At 27.5% G+C, this 24,537-nt stretch overlaps 1 protein-coding gene across 2 annotated transcripts; it reads left to right on the forward strand.

Moving 5' to 3' along the window:
- The first annotated feature begins 11,756 nt into the window (after positions 1-11,756).
- LOC100574186 (GATA zinc finger domain-containing protein 14-like) lies at positions 11,757-24,533 on the forward strand. 2 transcript variants are annotated; one of them, XM_016807449.2, is made up of 4 exons: positions 11,757-12,497; positions 20,784-21,174; positions 21,541-21,678; positions 23,253-24,533. In XM_016807449.2, exons 1-4 carry the CDS (start codon positions 12,034-12,036, stop codon positions 24,498-24,500), a joined length of 2,241 nt encoding a protein of 746 aa, XP_016662938.1. In that variant the 5' UTR covers positions 11,757-12,033; the 3' UTR covers positions 24,501-24,533. The 2 variants fall into 2 exon arrangements, with proteins under 2 accessions (XP_016662938.1, XP_016662939.1); XM_016807450.2 differs by lacking the exon at positions 21,541-21,678 and having other exon boundaries at positions 11,758-12,497.
- Positions 24,534-24,537: the final 4 nt, after the last annotated feature.

Below are 24,537 nucleotides of genomic sequence, written 5' to 3' on the forward strand. Positions count from 1 at the left end.
TCGTCAAAATTACCTTTCACTGAATACAAATAATTATGTTACTACTTTTTCTCATCTAGATAATTGTATTATTTATAATTATAAAATTGATAATATTAATACTTTTATATACATATTAATACAGTGGCGCCATTTGGGAGGGGGGGCAGGGTGTGCACTCGCACACCCTGTAATTTTGTTGTCCACAATTGGCCTAGGCCTAATTAATACTATGGCCAGATGGCCTTCAGTTTGCCAATCTTTAATTGTGCATGCACCGCATGCTACCGCATTAATTGTATTGTATATTCACTGATAATCATAAATAATATTATATTATTGTGTTCTTTAATTTGATAATTGATAAATTGATATCGGTATCACTTTATCCACTGGCACACACAAATATGTGTAAATGATTTACATATAGATATGCATCTATTCTATCTAAAAATATCTTTACTATGCACTATACAGTATATACACAAAATGTATGAACGGTTATTAGTTGTTACTGTTATCACTGCATGCATTATCACCATAGATATATATTATTAAAATAATATTTAATTATTAGTAATATATATTACTAATATATTATATCTATGATTATCACATAGTTGTTATCGTACCGTCAATCCGGGTGACTTGGAACGATTTTGACCTTTTAACTATTGTAACACATTTATTATTGATAATTAAATTCTGTAAAAAATCATGCAGTGTCGCACACCTCCAAGGAATAGATTGAGTAAAAAAAAAATAGAGTTCTTAAGTAAATTAAAGTAAAAAAAAAAATAAAAAGTGCCTGTTCCAAGTCACCCGGAGTTTTGGGTGACTTGGAGCATGCGTTTTATTCAAATGCAAATCGCATTTAATCATTTGTGAAGGTGACTTGGAACACTACAATTATTTAAACAAAAAAAAAGTGTTAAAAACTATTTAAAATTTTTTTTAAAACTAGGTACCTATTTATTGCCAAAAAAATACTTTTTTTTATAAGTTGCAGTCTTTGCTCCTAAAATAAATTTCACCAACATATTTATATAACTAAACTTTGTATACAAAATAAAAAAAAAAATTTCGAAAAATTTCGGTACCAAGTAATACAGGGACCTAGGTACCTCTGTTCCAAGTAACCCACTTATTTTTTTATGGAAAATAAAAACAACCCTAAAAAATTTAAATATTATTATTTCCTAATTCTACTTAACGATTAACACTGACAACACATAAGAAATTCACTAAAAAATAACAATAATTTGATTTTTGAAGCTGAAGTAACACTTTCGAAGCTCTTAATATAAGAGTTGAAAATTTGGATTTTTTTCTATTATATTGTGGTTGTATCACATGGCTTATTTATAAGAAATATAAATAAAAATGTTAACAGAATTTCCATCTGCCAAATCATTGCTTGAAAGCAATAAAATTATTCTATTAGAAGATTCTATCCTCTTTATCACAACTTCTAGCAGCCTTTTCTGAAACTTTAAAAATAATTTCTATACTAAAGATTCTTCCAATTACTACTGTTTCAAATGAACGATTCTTTTCATCCCTTAAAAATGTTAAAACTCTCTTACGTACTACAATGGGAGATAACAGACTGAGTGATCTTATGGTTTTAAATGTAGAGAAAGAAGAAGCTAAGTGCGTAGATTTATATAAAGCTGTAGATGCATTTTCAAATATGAAGCAACGGAGATACCCGCTTAAATAATAACCTAGGCTACTATGCTTTTATAATTATTATTACCTATGTTATTATTTTATATTAATTATATTTATTAATGTAAACTATTAAAGTATAAAGGTCGTTATAATAATAAACTATTATATTTCAAGTTGTTTATTATTTCCATTGCATTGCACGCTTTGCTTTACTTTATGCTTATGTCATAAACTCAGCTTTGAATAATTAATTTGTATTTTCCCTTTTGTTTGATATCCTATTTGAATATTTTATATTTAGTTTATTAATTTATGTGTTAACTATGAAAATATGTTTTTATTAAGTATGTTTTTGATACTGTAATAGTGTAATGAATCTGTAATGAAAAACTGAAAACACTAGAAACGTTTTTTTAACGATTGGCCTGGAGGTGGGAAAAATTGGCCTCTTTAATTGTTTGCACACCTTAAATAAAAACTGAAATGGCGCCCCTGTATTAATACTTCAGTTAAATAATCATTTAAGAAGAAGTAGGAATACGATTAGTTTTAAAATATTAACTCATTTAAAACATTATAGTATTTAATTAATAATTTCACTGTTATATTTTCCAAATTGAGATTCTGCTTACTGTATTATTATTACTAAAGGGTACCTACAGGTTTATAAATAAATAAATAAATATTTATATAGTAATTTCATATAATATAATACATACAATGTAGCTATTTATCAATATTGTAATAATATAATAATTATCATTCAAATTCTATATTTTTTTATTATTATTATTAATTATTTTTTTTTTACAGCTGTATCTAAAAGTTAGATATATCTTTGAGGGTTTTTTTATGGGAATTTATTTTCTTCTTTTCTTTTCATTTGCCTATTTCGTCAATATATGTACCGGCCTGTGATTTAGGAGTCTATAAACTGGGTATTGGCGAACTTTATGTAGATGAACTGAGAATTCACCTACTGGTAACAGAGTAATGTACAAAAATGGATTGCTTATATAATTTAGATTAACAAAAAAATGTTTTGCGTGAACAAAAATTAAATTCATCGGTGAGCCATTCTAAAGCATCATACAGGAATTGAAAAAAATAAGGTATAAATGTATAATAATAAACTCTTTGTGTATCTAGAAATATATTGATATGAAATTTATTAAAAGTTTGTACAAAAATCACATCATCGTAACATACGCACAAAATTACCGAAGACTATTTATAATATAAAGATAACAAACATTATCGCAGCATAGACGAACGTAGAAAATCTTATATATTAAATCGTATAATACGTTTATACGACCGTAAAAAGCAATAATGTTCATTTACTCGAGTACCTACCAATAGTATACACCAGCAATCAGCATTATATCTATATAATATGTGGACTTAATGCTGATGTAATTGATATAATATAGGACCCAATGCTGGTACCTCTAATAACCTTACGGCGGAGCGAGGCCTTGCCAATAATTTTTAAGTGAGGCCACAAAGGTCATACAAATGCGTGAGGTCCGGGGCTTGACCCTTCTGACACATACCTAAGGCCGGATATGTCAGGATCAGCCCTTAATATTGGACCTATTATGAGTAAAAGTTACTGCGACGATCTATGTATTTAATATAATTATTTTTTCCAATAAAATATACATGTCGTATAATAGCTCGATAGGTACACTTATTATAGGCATACTTGTTGGCCTTAATTCGTATAGTTTGATTCATCACTGATAAGACGTTATGTACTATCGATGTTTATAAGTTCTATACTTATAAATTAATAATACATATTATCGTAGCCACATTTATATACTGTTGCAGTACCTATCTATGTACAAAAGAAACCTGTTTTGTAACAATATTCTGTAAAACAATTTTTTTTTGCTTGACCATGTATATATTTTATGTTCCCTACCATCTACGTACCTATATTGTTAATTTTCTATGAAAATACCTAAATCTGCCGCACCGTGCCCGTCGCTTAAAGACGAATAATATTTAGGTATAACGAAACAAATTTGAAATTATATAGGTAATACATATTATCTAGGTAATTTAAATAATACCTGTAACATATTATACATACCTCGTATACAAGTTTATATTGTATTGTCACATATTTTTTCTATATGTTCTTTTTCACCTCCAATTTGACGTTTGCCAAAAAATATTGTTAATATAACATAACTCTAGCAATGATAACATCTTCTAATTTCTAAAAACTAAACAAAATATAGATAATCGTTAAACATTGAACTGTAGGTAATGTCATTCTGCTTCGTATTTTTGTCCTTATTAGATGTCACCGGCAATATTTGTGATATAATATGTCCAAATGTATTGCAATCTTGTAAAATCAAATTAGACAAATGTATGAAAGATGAAGAACAAGAAATATAACTTCGAATAAATTTATAAATTTATAAATAAATTTCGAAGGGTAATTTGACATTTGGGTCGAAAATATTATATACTCTTATTTTCTTCGTATTATCATCCTCGTAGTTCTGTGTACACTGGGATATAGGTATTCAAGAAGTCTATTGATCCAAGTCGATGTAACAAAAAAAAACACTGATATAATAAACCATATTATTATCAATGATAAGATGCAAACATTTTGCTGCGGTTTTTTCACACTGTTTACGTGTATATCTAATGATAAATCCGCATACCAAATACAGCGCAATGATACCGATCAGTGCTGCTGTCCGTACCGTTAAATCACCCCTGGTTTTTATATGTTATCATCTGATATGGCCTAGCAGGGTGGTTACTGACGCCCAGCTGGTTAAAACCCGGATAACCTACCCCCTCTCGGTAACCCTATCTGGGTCGATTGTGCAGACTGCAGCGCTGATCACACTGCAGCTGCCGCCGTCGCAGCAGCCATTACCCATTGCAGATAATATTCTTGTTTTCGCATGACGCTACTGTTTCATAACTTTTCACAAGCCGATCCACGTCAACTACACCCTTCGATCATCATGCATTTAGTCCTTAAATCCATCAAAGATCACCGCTATGGTGACAGTGAGATCAGAAGACGCGTCACCGTCGTTTGCCCATCAGCGGTGCAAAATGTTGTCACAGCTAACCGCGGACGACGCCATTCGGGTAAAGGCCACGACTATTACTATACCTATACATTACACCATATTATAATGTAATACATACATTTTGACCACTTGTGTTTACAATAATGCCGGAACGCGCCACGTATATAATATAAGTGGGCACTGCTTGACTGCCGATCATTCTTCTATTATCAGCGTTGTGGTCGTCTTCGTTGCCGTCGTTGTCGTTATTGAGAGTGTACGGACGTACGGTAACGATATTTTTTTATCCGATCGGTTCGTGTCTGCACGCTCACTAGCCGGTGGTCCTACATCTCATTTTTTTCAGTACACTCGAATCCCGATTTATTTTAAAGGTATACACTGGTTGCGTGTCAACCTTTTTCAGCTCGAACACCGAACTAAACTATGTCGTTTCCAATATGGCCGTTTGTAAAACGTTTCTATATCATCGACCGTCCGCAATAATTGATGTCGACACCAATGTATACCTATTTAAATTGGGTTTATTTTATCATTTTTGTAGTAATAGTCTGTGATGTTCGTCAAAGATATCGTGGCCCAATCGGTGTATGATCTTTTGTATAGATGCATGACCCAATTATTATAATTGTAGTACCTACCTGTGTCCGGCTTGCAGTTACTGATTAGTCATTACGATATGTTTAGTGATAGCCAGAATAATCAGACTCAGCAACTTTTAGGTATAGGTACAAACCTAACTAAACATCGGTAAAAACTTAAAAGTTATCAAGACTACAATTCGTGTTTAATTTTTTTTCATATTATTATTTATAAGTCACACATAGTGATAGCTGTTTTTTACCCTCTAATCTGTATCAATAGGTACCGAATAAGTAATAAAGATTGAAAATATACTTGATAATAATTTTCATATATACCTATCCCTATTTCTATGATCTTGACATTTCGCTTCATATTTAGCTTCGTTAGTTTAAAAAATAGAGTGAATTGACCTCTTATAAAATTTAAAGGTAAGATTATTATCTAGGCAATGCCGTAGGTTTTTTATTATGTTTTAATTTTTTGATGAGTTTTGAATATTTTAAAATTATAAATTGTTTTTAAATCTTAAAATACTCATAGCTAAAGCTCAAAGCTCAAGAGCTTGGTGATTATATAAAATTCCCGTGTCCATGTGACAATTTCTAAATTGCTCTTCCCCTTTCCTCACACAAGGCCAATTTTTCTACTTTTCCTGTAACGCATTAAGTTAATAAAAATGATAATAATATAGGTAATCTGTATGTACCTACCTATAGGTATAGAATGCTTCTGTACGTTTGTAGTGATCGTGCAATTTCTGAACCACTTGACTGATTTCAATAAAAGTTATATCAATACATTCCTAACGAATCGGGGGATGTTTACCTATACCTACCTTATTTTTAAACCCTTGTTTGCTAAGGCATATGGGTGGCATACGCTAATCAAATATTATTTTGCTAATATAATGGTAGCCATTGCCCATTGGTTACAAATAAGTAATAAAATAGTAGTTATGATTGTATACCTACCTATGATTGTCTGTATTGTATTATTATATACAGTGCTACTATACAGTAGCTATTTTTGCATTTGGTTACGTATTAGTGATGTTTTATAAAAAGATTTCATAAAGATTTCAAAATTTCATCAATTTCCAAAAATAAGAAATATACCTAAATTACATTTTAAAAACAATTATGAAATAATAAAAATTAATTTAATTTAATTTAATATTATAATATTTATTTTATTTTAATTATCTATGCGTTTTTAGTAAGGTTGGACTAACCCAATACCTAATCTCCTCACCCAAATTGCACTTATATCTAATTATAATCATTTGCAGTATCGGCCGAATGTATGTAGAATTGCATGGTTGTAACTGTAAGAAAAATATTTTAGAAAAAAAAATCTGTTATGATTTTTAAAGATTTGAATTGTTTACTTAACTGATTTAATAAATTTAAAATTTGGTACTTATTTGATATATTTTGCATAAAAAAAAACAATAGCAAAATAGTTAAACCAAAAAATTGTGCAATGAGCAACATAACTCATACACAAACAAGTAGGTATATCTTAGTCCGTAGCACTAGTCAAAAATATCAATTCTCATTTCTCAATTCGTTTTAATATATAGCCAATGAATATGTATATAAACTATACATAGGTTACTATACTATACTATTCAGTAGGTATAGTGTATATATTCCAGAAATTCAAAATTAGTACCTATACCTTTGATCAGTGTTGTGTTTTATCTAGATAAGTATAAATTTTTTTCTATTTTTTCCAGATAAATGGAAAATATGTTATCTGAGCCGTTGTCTAAGATAAATGATTTAACCATCTAGATAAAATTATATTTTTTTAATATTTATACTATAAATGTTAATTAAGAGGGATAGCGCCCGAATGCGTTCTTTGTCCAGCGCATAACATATCAAATTGTACGCTCGGCAGATCGCACTTAGTTCTGTTAATTTAAGAATTATAGAGAAGTTATAGTGAATTAACCTTTTATAAAATGTAGAAGTAAGAATATAATCTTTAAATTTTATAAGAGGTTAATTCACTTTAGTTTTTAAACTAACAGAGCTAAACGTGATCTTTTGAGGGTACAATTTGCTATGCTGTGTGATTGTAAAATAGAGAAAACGCATGCGGGTATTGCGCCCTATTATGTATTTTATACTTTCAATTATTGGCGATTGAAAGCTTATCAATTATCAGGCCGGCGGGGGGTGGATCTGTAACGAGGAACGTGTAAAATAACATATAAATGATACACAGCGTCCCCGTTCATCTTATCAATTTCAATCGCCAATTACAAAACAGTACATTTATTTTTAGGTATACATACACATAATACTAGTATACAACCAATTATATTATTTTAATAATTACTTGTATATATTGTTATTACAAATAATAAAAATAATTAAATATTTGTATCATTCTTGAATATTATTAGATTTATCAAGTTCATATTATACTAAATGTTCTTTGTAATAATTAGGTAAAGAGGTTTTGAGAAACCGCGTATCAACGTCATAATTAGCTAACGTAATAGGATACCCACATCCCCCACTTTCTTAAATTTGAAACGATCATAAGACAGGAATCAAAATGATATATAATAAAATATACCAAAGACTGATAACTAATAAGTATAATATTATAAAATACAATACTAATTTTAGCATTTAAGTAAAATTTACTTGAATGATGTATATAATATGATACCTACCTAATATTATATTATTATACCGTAAACAGTTATGTTTATCATAAGTTCTACACTTATTAATTATGCAAGGAATTTATTTCAGTATACTAATCAAAAATTCAGCACCTTATTACATCAACAATCGGCTATTCAAACTATTGTAAATTATTAAATAATAAATAATATTGTAATACGTAGGTAACATAAAAATAATTTAAATTCTAAATAACTTTAGATTCTGATCGGAGCGATGAATGTATTGGTTTTACAATGATGTGTGTTATTTTTTTAAATTAAAAATTTTTTTTGTGTCTGTGTACACGATAAGTAGTCGAAATAATGCTTCGATTTTAAACTTCAGTATCATGTTCGATCGGAAAGTGAATATTGTTGGTGCATTGGGAAGGACAAAACCGGGAATTTGTACACAAAATCGGTTTTCGACAAAATTTTGGTATTTGGTGTAACTCTAAAACAAATGAACGTATATATATATAATATATATGCAATTTTTACTGGTTATTTATATTCGCGTTTTCTATACACGATAACGTTTTAAAAATATTTTGAATTATTTTGAACTGTTTACGGACATTTTCAGTATCAAATTTTTTTAGTTTTTATTTCTATGAATGTCAATACAATTTTATTTGTTGGGTAAAAAATCTAGAACATATGATACAATAAGGCTCCTAATGTAGTGTTACAATGATATTTGAAAAATATTAATATCCATATTTACAATTTTTTTTATAGACATTTAAAGTTCAAATATTGACAAAATACGTAAAAATCACGAAAATGTGCAAATTATTTTGAATTAGAAATTCCTAAAAAATTTTCTTTTTAAATCTAAGATTTCAAAATGTAATACAAGGTTCCTTATAAGGTTATCTACCTTTATGAAAAAAAAAATGTCTATAAGAAAATCAAATTAAATTATTATGAGCGTTTGAAATTAAAATTCTTGCAACATTTAATATTCACTCAATTTCTCATGTAGGTACCTAGCAATTTTTTTATTTTTTTGTAATTCAAAAACGAATAACCGTAGACACTTGAGATGTATATCATATGTTTATTTTATACATTTCTATACTTGATAAAATTTTCAAAATATTTTGAGTCGTTCACGAACAATTTCAACTTTAAATTTTTTAGTTGTTTTTTTTTTTATAAATATAAATATTTGTTGGGCCAAAAAGCGTGAAAATGTAATACAATGCTCCTCATATATTGCTACAATAACAATGGAAAAATATTAAAAATACATAGGCACAACTTTTTTTAATAAGCATTTAAGGTTCGAATGTTGACAAAATTTATCAAACTTACGTAAATAGGTTATACATAAATTACTTTATTCAAAATTATATCATCAAATATACTTAGTAGGTAATATCATAGACTGTCTGTGCTCAGAATCGTTTTTTTATACAATGACATTTTCTAATTGAATTCAAATTTAACACTATCCAGTACAGTGATTCATTGTACAGCAGAGCGACACCCGCTTGCTCAACTTTTTTAACTTTTTTTTAGATAGGCACCTAGCAAATTGTATGGTCTTTTAAAAAATGTCCATTAGCTTCCTTTTAGATTCTTAGAGGAGCGATGAATGTATTTAAAATTAAATTAAAAAACGTTAACATTTTTGTTAGAAACAATTATCTTTTATCTTTTTCAAGATATTTAAAAATTAAGTAAATCTTTAAAGCAGTAAGAAAAAAAGCAAGAGCAAGAGCAAGAATCTAAATCAAAACAGAAGCTTTAAAACTAAAACCAAAATTTGTATTTAACAAGTACCTCGTTCGTACTCAATACAATTTTATATTTTTAAGAAAATATAGTAAATTTAAATAATAATTTAAATAATTTAATCAACAGTTTTTCATTTAAATAACACAAAACGTTTATTTTATAGCTAAATTAACTTTATTTTAAAGCGTTTTATTATATTATTATAATAGTTTTTCTGAACGGTTTTAAATTAAGATTTTCTATACATTCTCAAAATGAATATCTAAAAACAAAATATCCCATAGTTTGACACAAACCAAAAATACATAAATGTGTTGCGCGCTTTTTGATATTTTTTGTACATAATATATATTTATTTGTTTGTCGTGTACCCAAAATTGGTTTGTAAAATACTGTTTATTTATTTGTTAATGTTTAATTGTCATTGCAACCGTAACTTAAAATATTATGGTATGTGATATTGTTAAGAAATTATCGATATAATCTAATAATGATTAACCGATACAACAAATTAATCTCCGAACAAATCTGCCAAGCACTTGGACCAACCCCACAGGACACAAACAACTTAATTCTAATCTTAAATAAAGCAAAATTGTATAATTTAATTAAATAAAAAAAAAATGGATATAACGATATAACACCTAACCTAACACAAAACAAAACCCTTGTACTAATGACCTAAATGTCGATGTATTTAATGATCAATAAAAAAAATTAATCGGATAAAATGAGACGGAAATTATTATATATTTCTAAAATGTATAATTTCGATTTTCCAGTGATTGAGCATCGTAGCAAATATCACCCAGCACCACAGCAGGTCGTTCCAGACAAAACTGGTCACGCAGCAGAGAAATAAAATACCATCCAACAATTTCAATTTGCATCTCACCTCACAAAAAGGCAGCGCAGTGTAAAGGTGAACGGGGTACATATTCAAATTATTCAATAATTAGGTAAAAGGAGGCGGTAATTATTATAAATTCCCAAAATGTATTTTTTCCATTTTTCAGTTGAGCGTCGCAGTAAATCCCGCCTCGGCACCGGTCGTTTCAGATTAATTAATAATTGGTCACGCAGCTAAAACGTCAGGTCACGTGTGATCATTCACGAAACCGAGAAATGAAATACCAACCAACAATTTCAATTTTCATATCACCCCACAATTTTAGATGGCAGTGCAGAGGAAAGGTGAAGGGCTACGTCTATAGTACATCAACAAAAACTACATTTTCGTCGCTTCCATCGTTTTTACGTGTTGATGCGCTATAGGGAACATACGTTGCGACGGCGTCGTACTGTTCCGTATAAGTGACCGAATAAATTCCCCCAACGACGAGAACGACAAAAATGATGGAAAACCATGTTGGCATTCATCGTAGGTGATATAATATAAGTATTATAGTTCCCAGTTGTAGTGAAGGGTGAACAACCCCTAGCGGGACACCCTCCTAAAACATCCACCACCTCTTCCGTGAAACCGCAGTGCAATGGAAATGACTACTGTTACGATAATATTATGTAATGAATATATATAATATATATATATATATATATAATGAATATATAATGAACACGGCGATAATAATATTATATATTAACGGCGGAGTCGGAGACGATTTTTTAATAATATAATTTTAACTATCGTGTATTCGTGTGAATCATAAATTCGTAACGTAAGTTCAGTCGTTGAACGTCAATATCGATCCCTGTTCCATATTCATGGAATAGTAACTAAAACTTGAACGTTGACAGGCCACGTACATTGAGGGGCCGGTTGAACGGGGCCTCTCGTTCCCCCACTACCTTTGATAATAATAATAATAATAATTATTATTATTATTATTACTATTAAGGAATAAGGAATCAGGAATATTATATAATTTAATATAATTTATATTATTATATTATGACTGACGCGGCTGCCGTCGCTATATTATCCTGGCGATAACGTGCGGACAGCGGGCGAGATAACGTCTGGCCCACACTGGCGCTAGGTATCACATATATTGGCTGGCAAACTAGGACCCATATCTCAAGGCCGAATCCCCGGCCGCCATCACCACCACCACCACCACCACCACCACAACAAAAATGGATAAATATTGTATGCAGTCAACTACAGAACACAGACCGCGGTGGTAGCGGCCTTGTAGCACACCATTGGCTTGATTTGCACGGCGCGCAGTCTCGTCTGTTCGCCTCGATCCGGTTGCCGCCGCTCGGGCGATCAGTCGTCTCTCGTCGTTCGTGCGGGTGGAGGTTTTGTGATTAGTCGGCCATACCATGTCGGAGAATATCGAGGAGAATATCGAAGAGAATATCGAAGAGAATACCGAGGAGAATACCGAGGAGAATACCGAGGAGAATACCGAGGAGTATTCCGAGGAGAATACCGAGGAGAATACCGAGGAGAATACCGAGGAGAATACCGAGGAGAATATCGAGAAGCATATCGAGGGGCAAATTCTGGAACTCATCGATACCAGGCGACTGAGGCCGTATAAATACCCGAGAATCGTGTACAGAGGGTACCTGTTCCATTACCACAAGTTATGCAAAAATCACATCCGATGGAAATGTAACCGTGTTTATTCCACAAACTGCCAGGCTGTTATTCGATCGACACTAGATATGGATAACCCAAAACTTGTTCAATTCGATCACTATCATATACACGGTGACGACGCTCAATCAATTTTACAATTAAAAATGAAAATATTGGCACTCCGTTCAACAACCCAGTTTCAGTAAGATATAAATAATATGTTATAATATAATGTACATACCTATACGAACGCACGATTCATGCACATAGTGTATAACATAATAATGTACTAAAATATTATTTTAATTTAATTATTATACCTCCATAGTGGTGGGGAAGGGGGTTAATTTAAACCATTAATTTCCCCATAATCTTGGTGTTCAACCTATCAATTGAGGAGAATATTGATAACATTGTGCTACGTTATAATATTATCATTTCCTGTTTCGATTTTTAATAGTATTTCTCACAACACAGTATAATAGGTATAATATTATTAATACAATTATCCTGGTTTTTTTTTTTATTTCGGGACACCATTAATAATCATTTTTTCTTTGTATTATTGATTAATGATTGCGTAACTACCAATTTGTATAACATAAAATGTGGGCAGTCAGTGAGATTTTTCTTTCCAATAATAAATAATTATATCATCTCAAATCAACTATTACTTCCAATTTAGTTGTCTTCAATTTTTGTGCCTTATTAATTACTCTAAAACTAGTCATGTATTTTATCAAAATGATAAATTATAATTTTCAACTACAATTTATGTATGAAACACCCACTTGGCATAATAGAGATGGACGTCACTATAAGTTGTATTCAATATTATTTGAACAAATCAAGTATATAGCTTTGTATGACAATAGCTTAAATATGTAGGACAGGTGAGCAATTTTCCAATTATTAGTGACTTCAAATAATATTTAATACATCACATTTTATATTTAAATTTTTTAAACAAACTACCACTTGTATTCAGTATTAGGTACCTACATCTTGTATGACATTTTTCAATTTTATTAATTGATGGTTCTGAAATCATTGTTTGGTTACAATTTGTTAGGATAGAGATACCATTTTCAAAAGTATTAATTTATTAAATAGATTATCTTAATATAATATTATGCTTGTATATTATTTTCACATTTCATTTGCTATTATGCTTTTATATTATCTTAACATTTCATAATATTATGTTAATTGCTTGTATATTGTTTATAGTTGTGCACAAAATAGTGGATAAAATATTGTCCAAAACATTCGGAAAAATACATTACCTTAATACCACATTTTCAACTAATAGTAGTTGTATTTTTGTAGAGTTTTATGTCTTAGTTTGATTACTTATTAATGATGGTCCTACATTGTTGACCCATATAACTACCACATTATTATATGTGTGCATTTCATTTTTGTTCATTTGCACAAAACATACGTGCTAATTTGATTTTATAATTGATTAATGTAAAGACATAATAGCAATATGTGCCATACTGCCTTATCATTTATGATTCAGCGACCGACCATTATGTTTAATTGTATATGATAAATTAATTAACTATACAGGAATCAATAAAACATGTAGGATAATATTGTAGGTATACATATTTGAAACTGTTTTACTATAAATTATTGTTAATAATACAATCAAATTATTCAATGATATAATTATGCTATCAAATACAATTTTAAAACTACAGCAAACAAAAGAATTGTTATTTAGAATATTATACTGTGTTATGACTTACGTTATATATAATAACATAATAAATGCAATTCCTAACTACCTATATCAGTAAAACACTATAGTACCTTTTTCTTCGGCTTTAATATCTCTATATTCTTATATGTTTGTCTATTGTATGACACCTAAAAGATGACTATCTACCCATCAATATTACATTATCATCTACTGCTATAAATGTTGTATTTGTATCTTGTATAAAAAATATAAACTTATACAATTGAAACAACTCACTACAATATAAATATATATATATACACTATAAGAAGTTAATTATTTTGGGAAATGTATGAATAGGTTTGTATCAAATTTATTAAAAATGATTTTCAATTGATTTGTTCTGCCCTAGATTTGGACTTAATGTTATTTTTTATTTCACTAATTGGTTAGTTTAAAGACATAACTGCTATTATTTATTTATTTATCATAATAATATGGTGCTGAGTTCCAACATGAACAAATAAGTAATTAAATATTAAAATATACAGTATACAACAAAAAAAAACAAATTATATTATATTAATCAATAATAAAGATAATGATAGATGTAGAGCAACAATAAATATGATTAACTACAATTTGGTTGAGTTTAAATTTGAATGCCAAAGTTTGAGTTCCTGTTGAATGTCTCTGGTTAGGTTAGTCATAGTATCATGGAAAATTCACATTGAATATTTTTCTACAATATGTTAAACTGTTTATTTTTTTTAACAAATAGGTAACTCTAAAGTATTAAGGATAAAGCATCTAAAGCGCCTATTGAGGAGAAAACAGACCTGTTAGGAGCTTTGCCGCCCCTCGCACTCAACTAAATACCGTACCACTACTTTCTTCATTAAATTTGGTATTGTCATAAATAAAATAAAACTATCAACAGACAAAATAACAAATGTATTAGGTAGTCGTTAGACAATAATATATTCAAATAAAAAAAAAAATCAAACAAACTATTCAAAAAGAAAATATTAATATAAGTTAAGTACCTACATTACTTTTTAATTAGGTTCATTATTCATTTTTAAAAAATTTAATAATATAGTAATAAAATAAATAAAGCAGGTAGTAAATGTAATTTGTTAGTTTATTATTTTTCCAATTTTTCTGTTACATATTATCATACTATAATATTTTTAAAAAAAAATGTTTATAATTTTTTATTATTATTTTATAATTAATTTGAACTGACTTATTATGTCTACTGCAATATTGTGTAAGTCCGTACAATTTTTTTTATTTGGATAGGTTAGGTTATTTTGTTCTATGAATTGGTTATTCCTGGATATTTATGACCTTAGATATTTTTAATTTATAAGTTGCCATTGGTTACAGATAATAAAATAGTTATTGTGATATTGGATTTAATTTTCTCTATTATAATATATTTTGTTGTTTAGGCTAATAAAGCTATTCTATAGAAGTATAAAATTGAGTACCTAAAAGCTATAATATAGGTATAAGAAGCAAAGTGTATGGTTGAGGCTTATAATACACTAAAAAAATCCTAGATTGTTTTGACAAAAAAAAATTGAAAATATTTCAAAGCAAAACTGAAACGTTAGATGGATAAATTAGAATAGAATGTCGGCTAATACAGACTTAGTCTGGTTATATCTTAACGGATATAATGCAAATCTACAATTTTTGACAATTCGGCACTAAATTTTGCACAGATATTATCTGACCACAGACCACGATCGGGTTGTAAGAGTATTTCGTGGACAAGCCACAGGTAATAACAGCTATTATAAATAAGAGGCAAAGTGTATGGCTGAGGCAGTTAGGCATACAGAATCAAAAAAAACACTAACGATTTTGACGATTCAAGGAAAGTATAGATGATAAATTGAACAATTGAATATTTTAGGCTTACCCCCTATTAATAATATTAAAACCTCAACCGCATATTCATTTATTTCTGCTTGCAATATTGGTCCATGTAAGAAAAAAGAATGACTTACTTATGAGCATTATTTATGTACAAACACTACAATTTGAAATTACTATACTAAATAAATAGGAGGATTTATTTGTTGTTTAAAAGTTATAATTGTAGTATGTAGTGATAAACATTAAACTATTATCTTAATGTTACATTAAAGACCGGTAAAATATGCACAAAAAATCTTTAAACCTAAAATACTCCATATTCATATGGTAATTATTTACTTATTTTCATAATTTATTCTGTCACATAATCTACATAATATGGTAAATTATTTTAGAATACGGATAATGGTTTACAAAAATTAAGTATTTCAAAACAATTGAAATAATCATTTTTTCAAGTATTGATAAATGATAACATATTTAGTTTGAAACACTATTATGGATTATTATTTATAATCATAGTGATAATTGACTATAGATACGCGAAAGCCGGGTTCACACCATACTTGGAGTAAATAAGTGACTAACATTACCAATTTAATAACAAACAAATACAAGACATTTTGTATGATTTTTTTTTTTACAGAAAATCATGCAATATATTCTGAATCATGAAAATTAGATTAAATATTCTTACATCTTCAAAATATATTCAAGTATGCTAAATATTAGTTTTTTACAAATTTTACAAATTGTCAACATTTTTACCAAGCTGAATATATGATTATATATTTTATTTAAAATTATCATATAGGTACCCTATCAGTGGGATTTAATAGCAAAATGTCATTACAAAACAATTTAAATTGTGGTATAATCATTATATTAGAGATTGAAGACCTATAACCAAATTTAAAAAGGAGTAAATCTAGATATTGTCTAACAAAGAATTACCTACATTACCTACTAAAGTTGGTTCAATTGCACCAACTAAAATTAAAGGTTTGGTACTGGGTATCAGGTGGGTTTTTAGATTAAACCGTGTGTTTAATACATAATATACCAAGTAAATAATTTGTTCTGAGGAGGTAGTTGGGGTGGTTAAGAATTAATAATATAATTTGCACCACATAATAAAACAAATTCGATGCCATTAATACTATGCATATGCAGTAATGCATATATAGCTATAACTTCTTTGTTAGACAATATTTTATTATAAAAAGAATATTGTATTCCCTTGACAATATTATTTTCTTAAATTTAGTGATAGATATTTATAGAACTAAATTCATCTAGATGTCGCAGTATTCATTTTGAGTTCTGGGATTTTGGCTTTATCACCTAATAGATTAGCAGGAAATAGGAATGATTGTAAGAAATAATTTAAAAAAAGTCAAAATATTTTGAAAATAGTATTGTGTGTATGAAATGGTAATATAAACATTCTGTGAACATTTCATGCGGTATGGTTATTTTTTTTAGAGTTACACCAAATAGCAAAATCGACTTTGATGAAAACTAGTTTTGCGTGAATATCTCTTTCCTTATTTTTTTTCCCCTTAAATTGAAAACTAATGAGAATTTTTCAGTTTTGCCAAACAAAACTTTTAGTCAACTTTTCCCCAAAATACCAACTAGATTCATTTTCTTACGAAAAAATATGCTGAAGTAGATAATCGATGTATTTTTACTGCCCTAAAAGATGATGACGGGCACAAGAAAAACACATATCATTGTAAAATAAATATATTCATCACTCCACTCAGAATCCAAAAAAACTGTCATGGGAGGATCCATGTGAAACCCCCGTGTCTGCGCCCATGTTGGGCTAAGAAAATCATAATCTACTAACAGTGAAATGTTTCTACGCATAATATTTTTTGAATTATAACATAAAAACTAAAATCGTTGTTTTCACATGAATATACATGTTTGTCAACATTTAAACTTCAGGCGCTCATTTATACTTATAAATAAATTAGAAAAAAAATGTTCAGGCGTACAGCCGTACAGTTTGCCATTAGTTGGTTTCAGATAATAAAATAGTTAGTATAATATTATTATAATAATTAGGTATAATTTTCCGTATTATAATATATTTTGTCATTTAAGCTAATAAAGCTATTCTATAGAAGTATAAAATTGAATACCTAAGACCTATTGAGTTATTATATTATAATATGATCGGTGTATGGTTGAGGTTTATAATATATTAAAAAAATCCCCGATCGATTTTGACAAAACCCCATTGACAATTTTTTAAATCAAAACGGAAATTATAGATAGATATTATAATGGATAGGTAGTCACGTTGTATCTTAATGATGCATAGGTATTAATGTATTATGCAAATCCATTGTTTTTGACAAATTGGTACCAAATTGTACACATGTATTATTTAGGATCCTGGATGGTTCGTAATAGTATTAGAACAAAAGCCAAAGGTAACAGCTATTATATATTATAAAAAGTAAAAAGTAGTATGACTGAGTCTTATTTAATAAAAAAATTACGATTTTAACGAATCGAGAAAAATTTGAATAGATCGAACCAATTATTTTAGGGTTACTCGATATTAATAATATTAACCGCATATTCGTTTATTTCTGCTTGTAATATTGGTTCACTAGATTCACGTACGAAAAAAAAGTTACTTATTAGTTATTAATGTCCATCTCAATTTCATTAATCTTCGTGCAACGCCAGATAATACAAATTACAGTAAATAATATGAGATCAAATTTAAAAATTCTAATTTAATTATCATAAAAAATTATTGTGGATTTACATTCAACTTTTTTATAAAATGAGAGGTACTGGTTTGTTGTGCAGTCCACACCCGAGAGTGTAAAACTTTATAGCCACTCAAGTTTGTTATCTCACCGCAATTCATAATAATCTATATAAATAAAACTTTAATTCAACGGTTCTCGGAAAAAATGTACCATTGTTCATTATTATAAGGTAGTTACTACATATTATAGTGATGGGTTGTTTAAAAACCAATAATTAAACAGTAAAAGTGTAAACCAATAACTGTAGAGGGAGGTAGTCAGAAAAAAAGGGGGATCTTAGTACGTGTTATAAAAATAAATACGGGCACTATCACGGTTGACGGTTACTATTAAAAGTTCTCGGTACTATAGAGTTTATAATATTATTGTTGAATGTTGAGTGCATAAGTGCATTAGGAGCAATATACAATAATAGTCGTTAATGAATTAATTTATTTTGTCATAAGATATAAAATTTAGAATTTTGGTTGTCGTATATCTAATATTCATTTGTTAGTCTATAAAAAATTGTTTGTCAAATCTTTAAATATGCGAATTTGTACAAAAAAGAAAAAAAACGAAATAAAATGCAAAATTATGCAACAAAAATTTGTGTTTTGGGAATATACGTACTATGAATCAAATTTGTATCTAATCAGAATTTCAATATGCACTTTCTAGACAAATATGCAAATGTCTTAAGTTGTATTGCCTAACCTTGTATTCATTATTCAAGCATTTTACAGGGCATAAATTCTAACTACACTTAAAAATATAAACTGAAAAAATTTCAAATGTTTATAATTAGGTAGCTCAAAAAAATTCAAGAAATTTTAAAAATTGCATCATCAATAATATAAATTGCTGATATAAACATTTTGCCAAAAATGTCAGATATCTATTGTTATTTGTTTTTGAATTACAATAACATAAGAAAATCTATTTCATCGTAAAATTATGTTACGTATTCCAGTTTTTTTATTTGTAGATTTTGAGCAATTGTATGTTTTTCGTGTATAATTACACTGTTTGTTATGATTTTCAACGTCAATATATTTTATGGTATGAAAGTGAATCTAGTTGGAAGGTAGGTATTATGAGAGGTCAAAATTCTCTGTACTTTTCAAAATATTATGGAAACCCCACATTTTTACGTAAAGTCAGTTTTTATCAAAACATTGTTAATTTTTAGTTTGTTGTAATTCAAAAACAAATAACCGTAGATACTTGAAATGTTATCTAAATTTTAAATTAGAATTTTTTATATATTGGATCATTCAAAATATTTAGACTATTATTGAGATATTTATACTTTATAGACATTTTACATTTTCAAGTTTTTTTGTGTTTTATTTCATAAATATCGATAAATACATTTTTGCTCGTGGAGATGCTCAAAAAATTAATATAAGGTTCCCATAAGAACTTAATATTGCAATTTTAATACATACTAGGTACATAATACATATACGCAATTTTTTTATTGACATTTTAATTTGAAGTTCAATTTTAGGCAAAATTCACGAAGATTTAAAATTTATTTTATAGATGAATTTTATAAAAATATTATAGCTAGCTAAAGATTAAAAATGTAATTCGAGGTTTCTCATATTATGCGTAGTACATAAAATAATAAAAAAATCGAGAAATAATAATATATATAAACAGTTTTATAAACAAATAGGTACATTATAGGTAGTGACTTACTCAATAATGAGATACACTTGACACCTATTGCATAGCAGTGGTTACCTATTTTTTTTTTTTTTTTTTGTCCTAACTATGATTTAATAACTGAGAACTGCCTTACTTTTGTCTCGAAAATGTACTTCACTTTCCTATCAGAAAATATATTTAAGATGAAGATTGAAGCATTTTTTCTACTATAAAAGTGTCTTTGCAGACAAAAAAACACATTATTGTAGAATCAATACATTTATCTTTCTTAAAAATATTTTGGTAGATTAATAATACAAGTTGATAATATGTATAGTAACTAAAATTGTTTTCCTATAAAATTTCAAATTATTGGTAATTTTTTAATGATGTTTTTTTTATGAAAAATTTAGGAAATTAATTTAAAAGATTAAAACATGTTTGATTATTTTATTTAGTTAAAATTTTTTTTTAGGAATAATACCAAGTTTAAATCGAAGAAAGGTTTTATGGAAATTAAATTAAATGTTGAAGATATACCTATGGACAATAAAATGCTTAAACTGAAAAATGGTTATGCTGACATTAATTTTAGTGAAGAGGATTTAGCTCTGAACAATACAATGCTTAAACCAAAGAATGATTATGCTGACATTAATGATGAAGAAGATAAACATAATAAACTTGTTACATTTTGTACTTCTTATAATCGAAAGTTTTTTGATCATCCACTTGATCCTGATTACGAACATAGATACACAGATGAACGTGAACAAATAATCAAAAATAAAAACATAAATGATATAAGTTTCGATTTTGAATGTCCAAAAATTAGAATTACAAGAAATACAAGTAAACAAAAAAAAGTAAGTTATTTAAATTTACATTCAATTATTTACTTTTTAAATTGCATGTACTAGATGTTTTATTTATAAAAACTTGTTCTTGTATTCTTACTGTTAAATATATTATAGCTGCATATTATGTTCAAATAATTAGTTACTATAATTTCAATATAAAAATAACTTGGATTTTAACAATATCATTAAACTGCTTGCATTTTTAAATAAAATGTTCAATATATTAATATGTTATTTCATCTATTTGAAACTTAAAAAATCAGAATAAGACTTCTTGAATGTTTGTAAGGAAGTTATACATTTTAATCATTTATATACACAATAATTGATAAATATATATATATATACATTTTTTCTAATGTTTTTCTGTAGAATTCTGATCCTGTTTACGAACATAGACACACAGATGAACGTGAACAAATAATCAAAAATAAAAACATAAAGGATATAAGTTTCGATTTTGAATGTCCAAAAATTAGAATTACAAGAAATACAAGTAAACAAAAAAAAGTAAGTTATTTAAATTGTATGTAGTAGATATATTATTTATAAATTCTTGTTCTTGTATTGTTACTGTTAAATATAAATGTATAAATTTTCTATTGAGCTTGAGCCCGGCAACTTAGGCCATTAGCTGTTGGTTTTTTTGTTTGTTTGTAAGTTGTTAATGGGGGGAGGAACGGTTAAAAACATGTTTGGTATGTGTGGCAAAGATCGTTGCTAAAAATCCTGGGTGGTCACCCATCCGGGAACTAGCAATGCTGGCCATTATGTACATTCAGTGCGTTTCAGCAGTTGAGTGTTCACATCAAGCCACACCAAGCCACGTTAATATATTATAGCTACATATTATGTTCAAATAATTAGTTACTGTAATTTCAATATAAAAATAACATGGATTTTAACAATATCATTAAACTGCTTGCATTTTTAAATAAAAAGTTTAATATATTAATATGTTATTTTATCTATTTAAAACTTAAAAAACCAAAATAAGACTTCTTACATGTTTGCAAGAAAGTTGTACATTTTAAAAATTTATATACACAATCATTGATAAATATATTTTTTATAATACTTTTCCTGATATAAATTGGCACTATTATGGTGGCCAAGTAGATTTTTTGTTTATGTGTAAAGCATGAAGTGAATACAAATAAAATCACATACCTATGTAATAAATCATTATGTCATAATTATAATTTTTTAATTACCTAAATATTATATTTATTGAAATATTACGTTGTAGTTACCTATTGTAAAATAAAATTGTGTCGATTGGCATTATTTATTAAAATATACAAAGACTCCATAATATAATTAATAACTACATAATGGCAATTGTTATATATCACTGACTTATTTATTAATTTTACCTTAATATATTTATTTCCCCAAGTAATATCTAAAACGGTGACATTCATGCATGGTGATTAATAAAGTATATCTGATTTTAGCAATGTGTACATAAAATTATGTCAAAAATAATTAAATTGTTGTTGTCAACCTCAAAGAATCAGTACAATATTGGTGAATTGTCAATCCATTTATTGAATATTAAATAACTATTAAATCTGAAATATTAAACAATAATTAAGTAAAAGCCTATTCATGGTTTTTTTTTAGTAGGCTAAGTAAATTGCTTTATAAATACTTTATGTGCGGTTTACAAATAAATATATATATTTTAAATATAGCTTATACTCCTTAATTTTGATTTGAGTTCACTATTTTACTAATTTTACTAAAAGATTGGATGTCTCTTACAAAATAAATGCCTTGTATTTAAGTAACGATCATTTAAACATAAGTTAAATGTTATTAAGTCTAAGTAAAAAAAGACATTTCTTAATTATAACATAAGAAATGCCTTTGCATCATAAAATTAATTATTAATAATTGTTAATTAAATTCACTTTAAACTTAAAAAATTGTTATTTTTTCATGTATTATAAAAATGATTAATTAATTAAAATAAGTAATTAACACTGAACTGTTTTGTAATTTGACTATATTGATGTATATATTTTATTGATTATAAGTTATTATTCATAACCTTAATTATACATTTAATTGTTTTTTAGATTGCCATGAATAGTGTTGAAAATGACATGACAGAAAATAGTATAAGGTGTTCTTCTTTCAATGACAAGATCAACATTTTTAACAAAGATCATAAGAAAAAATTGCCAAAAAAACAAAACTTGATTGTTAGTAAGAAGAAGAAAAATCATGAACAAATGAATGAATGTACTTTGCTTAGAAATACAGATACAGAAAAAAATGTTTCGATTACTTTAACAGACGAAAAAATAAAGAATAAGACAATTAATACAAGCGATGAAAAAAATTCTTTGAATATTAATAGAAACAAAGATAACAACACTTTGACTAGTAGTAATACATATGAAGAAATAAATCCATCAACTAGTATTAATCATAAAGAAACCAACACATCGACTACTAATATTTCGACTAGTAATGAACATAACAAAATAAATATGTTAACTACTAGTACTCAAACTAGCAAAGAAAAAAATGCATTGTTTAGCAATATAATCGAAGATAAATATACTTTGACTAGTTATACACATGAAGAAATAATTACATTAACTAATAATACACATACTGACAAAGAAAAAAACTTATTCATTAATAATATGAATAAAGATGAAAATACTTTGACTAATAATATAACCAAAGATAAAAATTCTTTAATTGCTTGTAATACTGGTAATACACATGAAAAAATAATTATATTAACTAGTAATACTCATAATCACAAAGAAAAAAATGCATTGATTAATAATACAAATAAAGATGAAAATACCTTAAATAGTGATATAAACAAAGATAAAAATACTTTGACTAGTAGTAATACGTATGAAGAAATAAATCCATCAACTACTATTACTCATAAAGAAAAAAATTCATTGACTACTAATATTTCGACTGGCAAAATAAATATGTTAACTACTAATACTCAAACTATCAAAGAAAAAAATACATTGCTTAATAATATAAATAAAGATGAAAATACATTGACTAGTAATATAATCAAAGATAAAAATACTTTGATTGCTTGTAATACTGGTAATACACGTGATGAAATAATTATGTTAACTAGTAATACTCACAAAGAAAAAAATGCATCGATTAGTGATATAAATAAAGATGAAAATACTTTGACTGGTAATACACTTGAAGAAATGACTATGATAACTCCTGATACTACTCACAAAGAAAAAAATGCATCGATTAGTGATATAAATAAAGATGAAAATACTTTGACTGGTAATACACTTGAAGAAATTACTATGATAACTCCATGATACTACTCACAAAGAAAAAAATGCATCGATTAGTGAT

This window comes from Acyrthosiphon pisum, chromosome X (genome assembly GCF_005508785.2).
Source record: "Acyrthosiphon pisum isolate AL4f chromosome X, pea_aphid_22Mar2018_4r6ur, whole genome shotgun sequence".
In the NCBI taxonomy this organism is placed as follows: Eukaryota; Metazoa; Arthropoda; class Insecta; order Hemiptera; family Aphididae; genus Acyrthosiphon; species Acyrthosiphon pisum.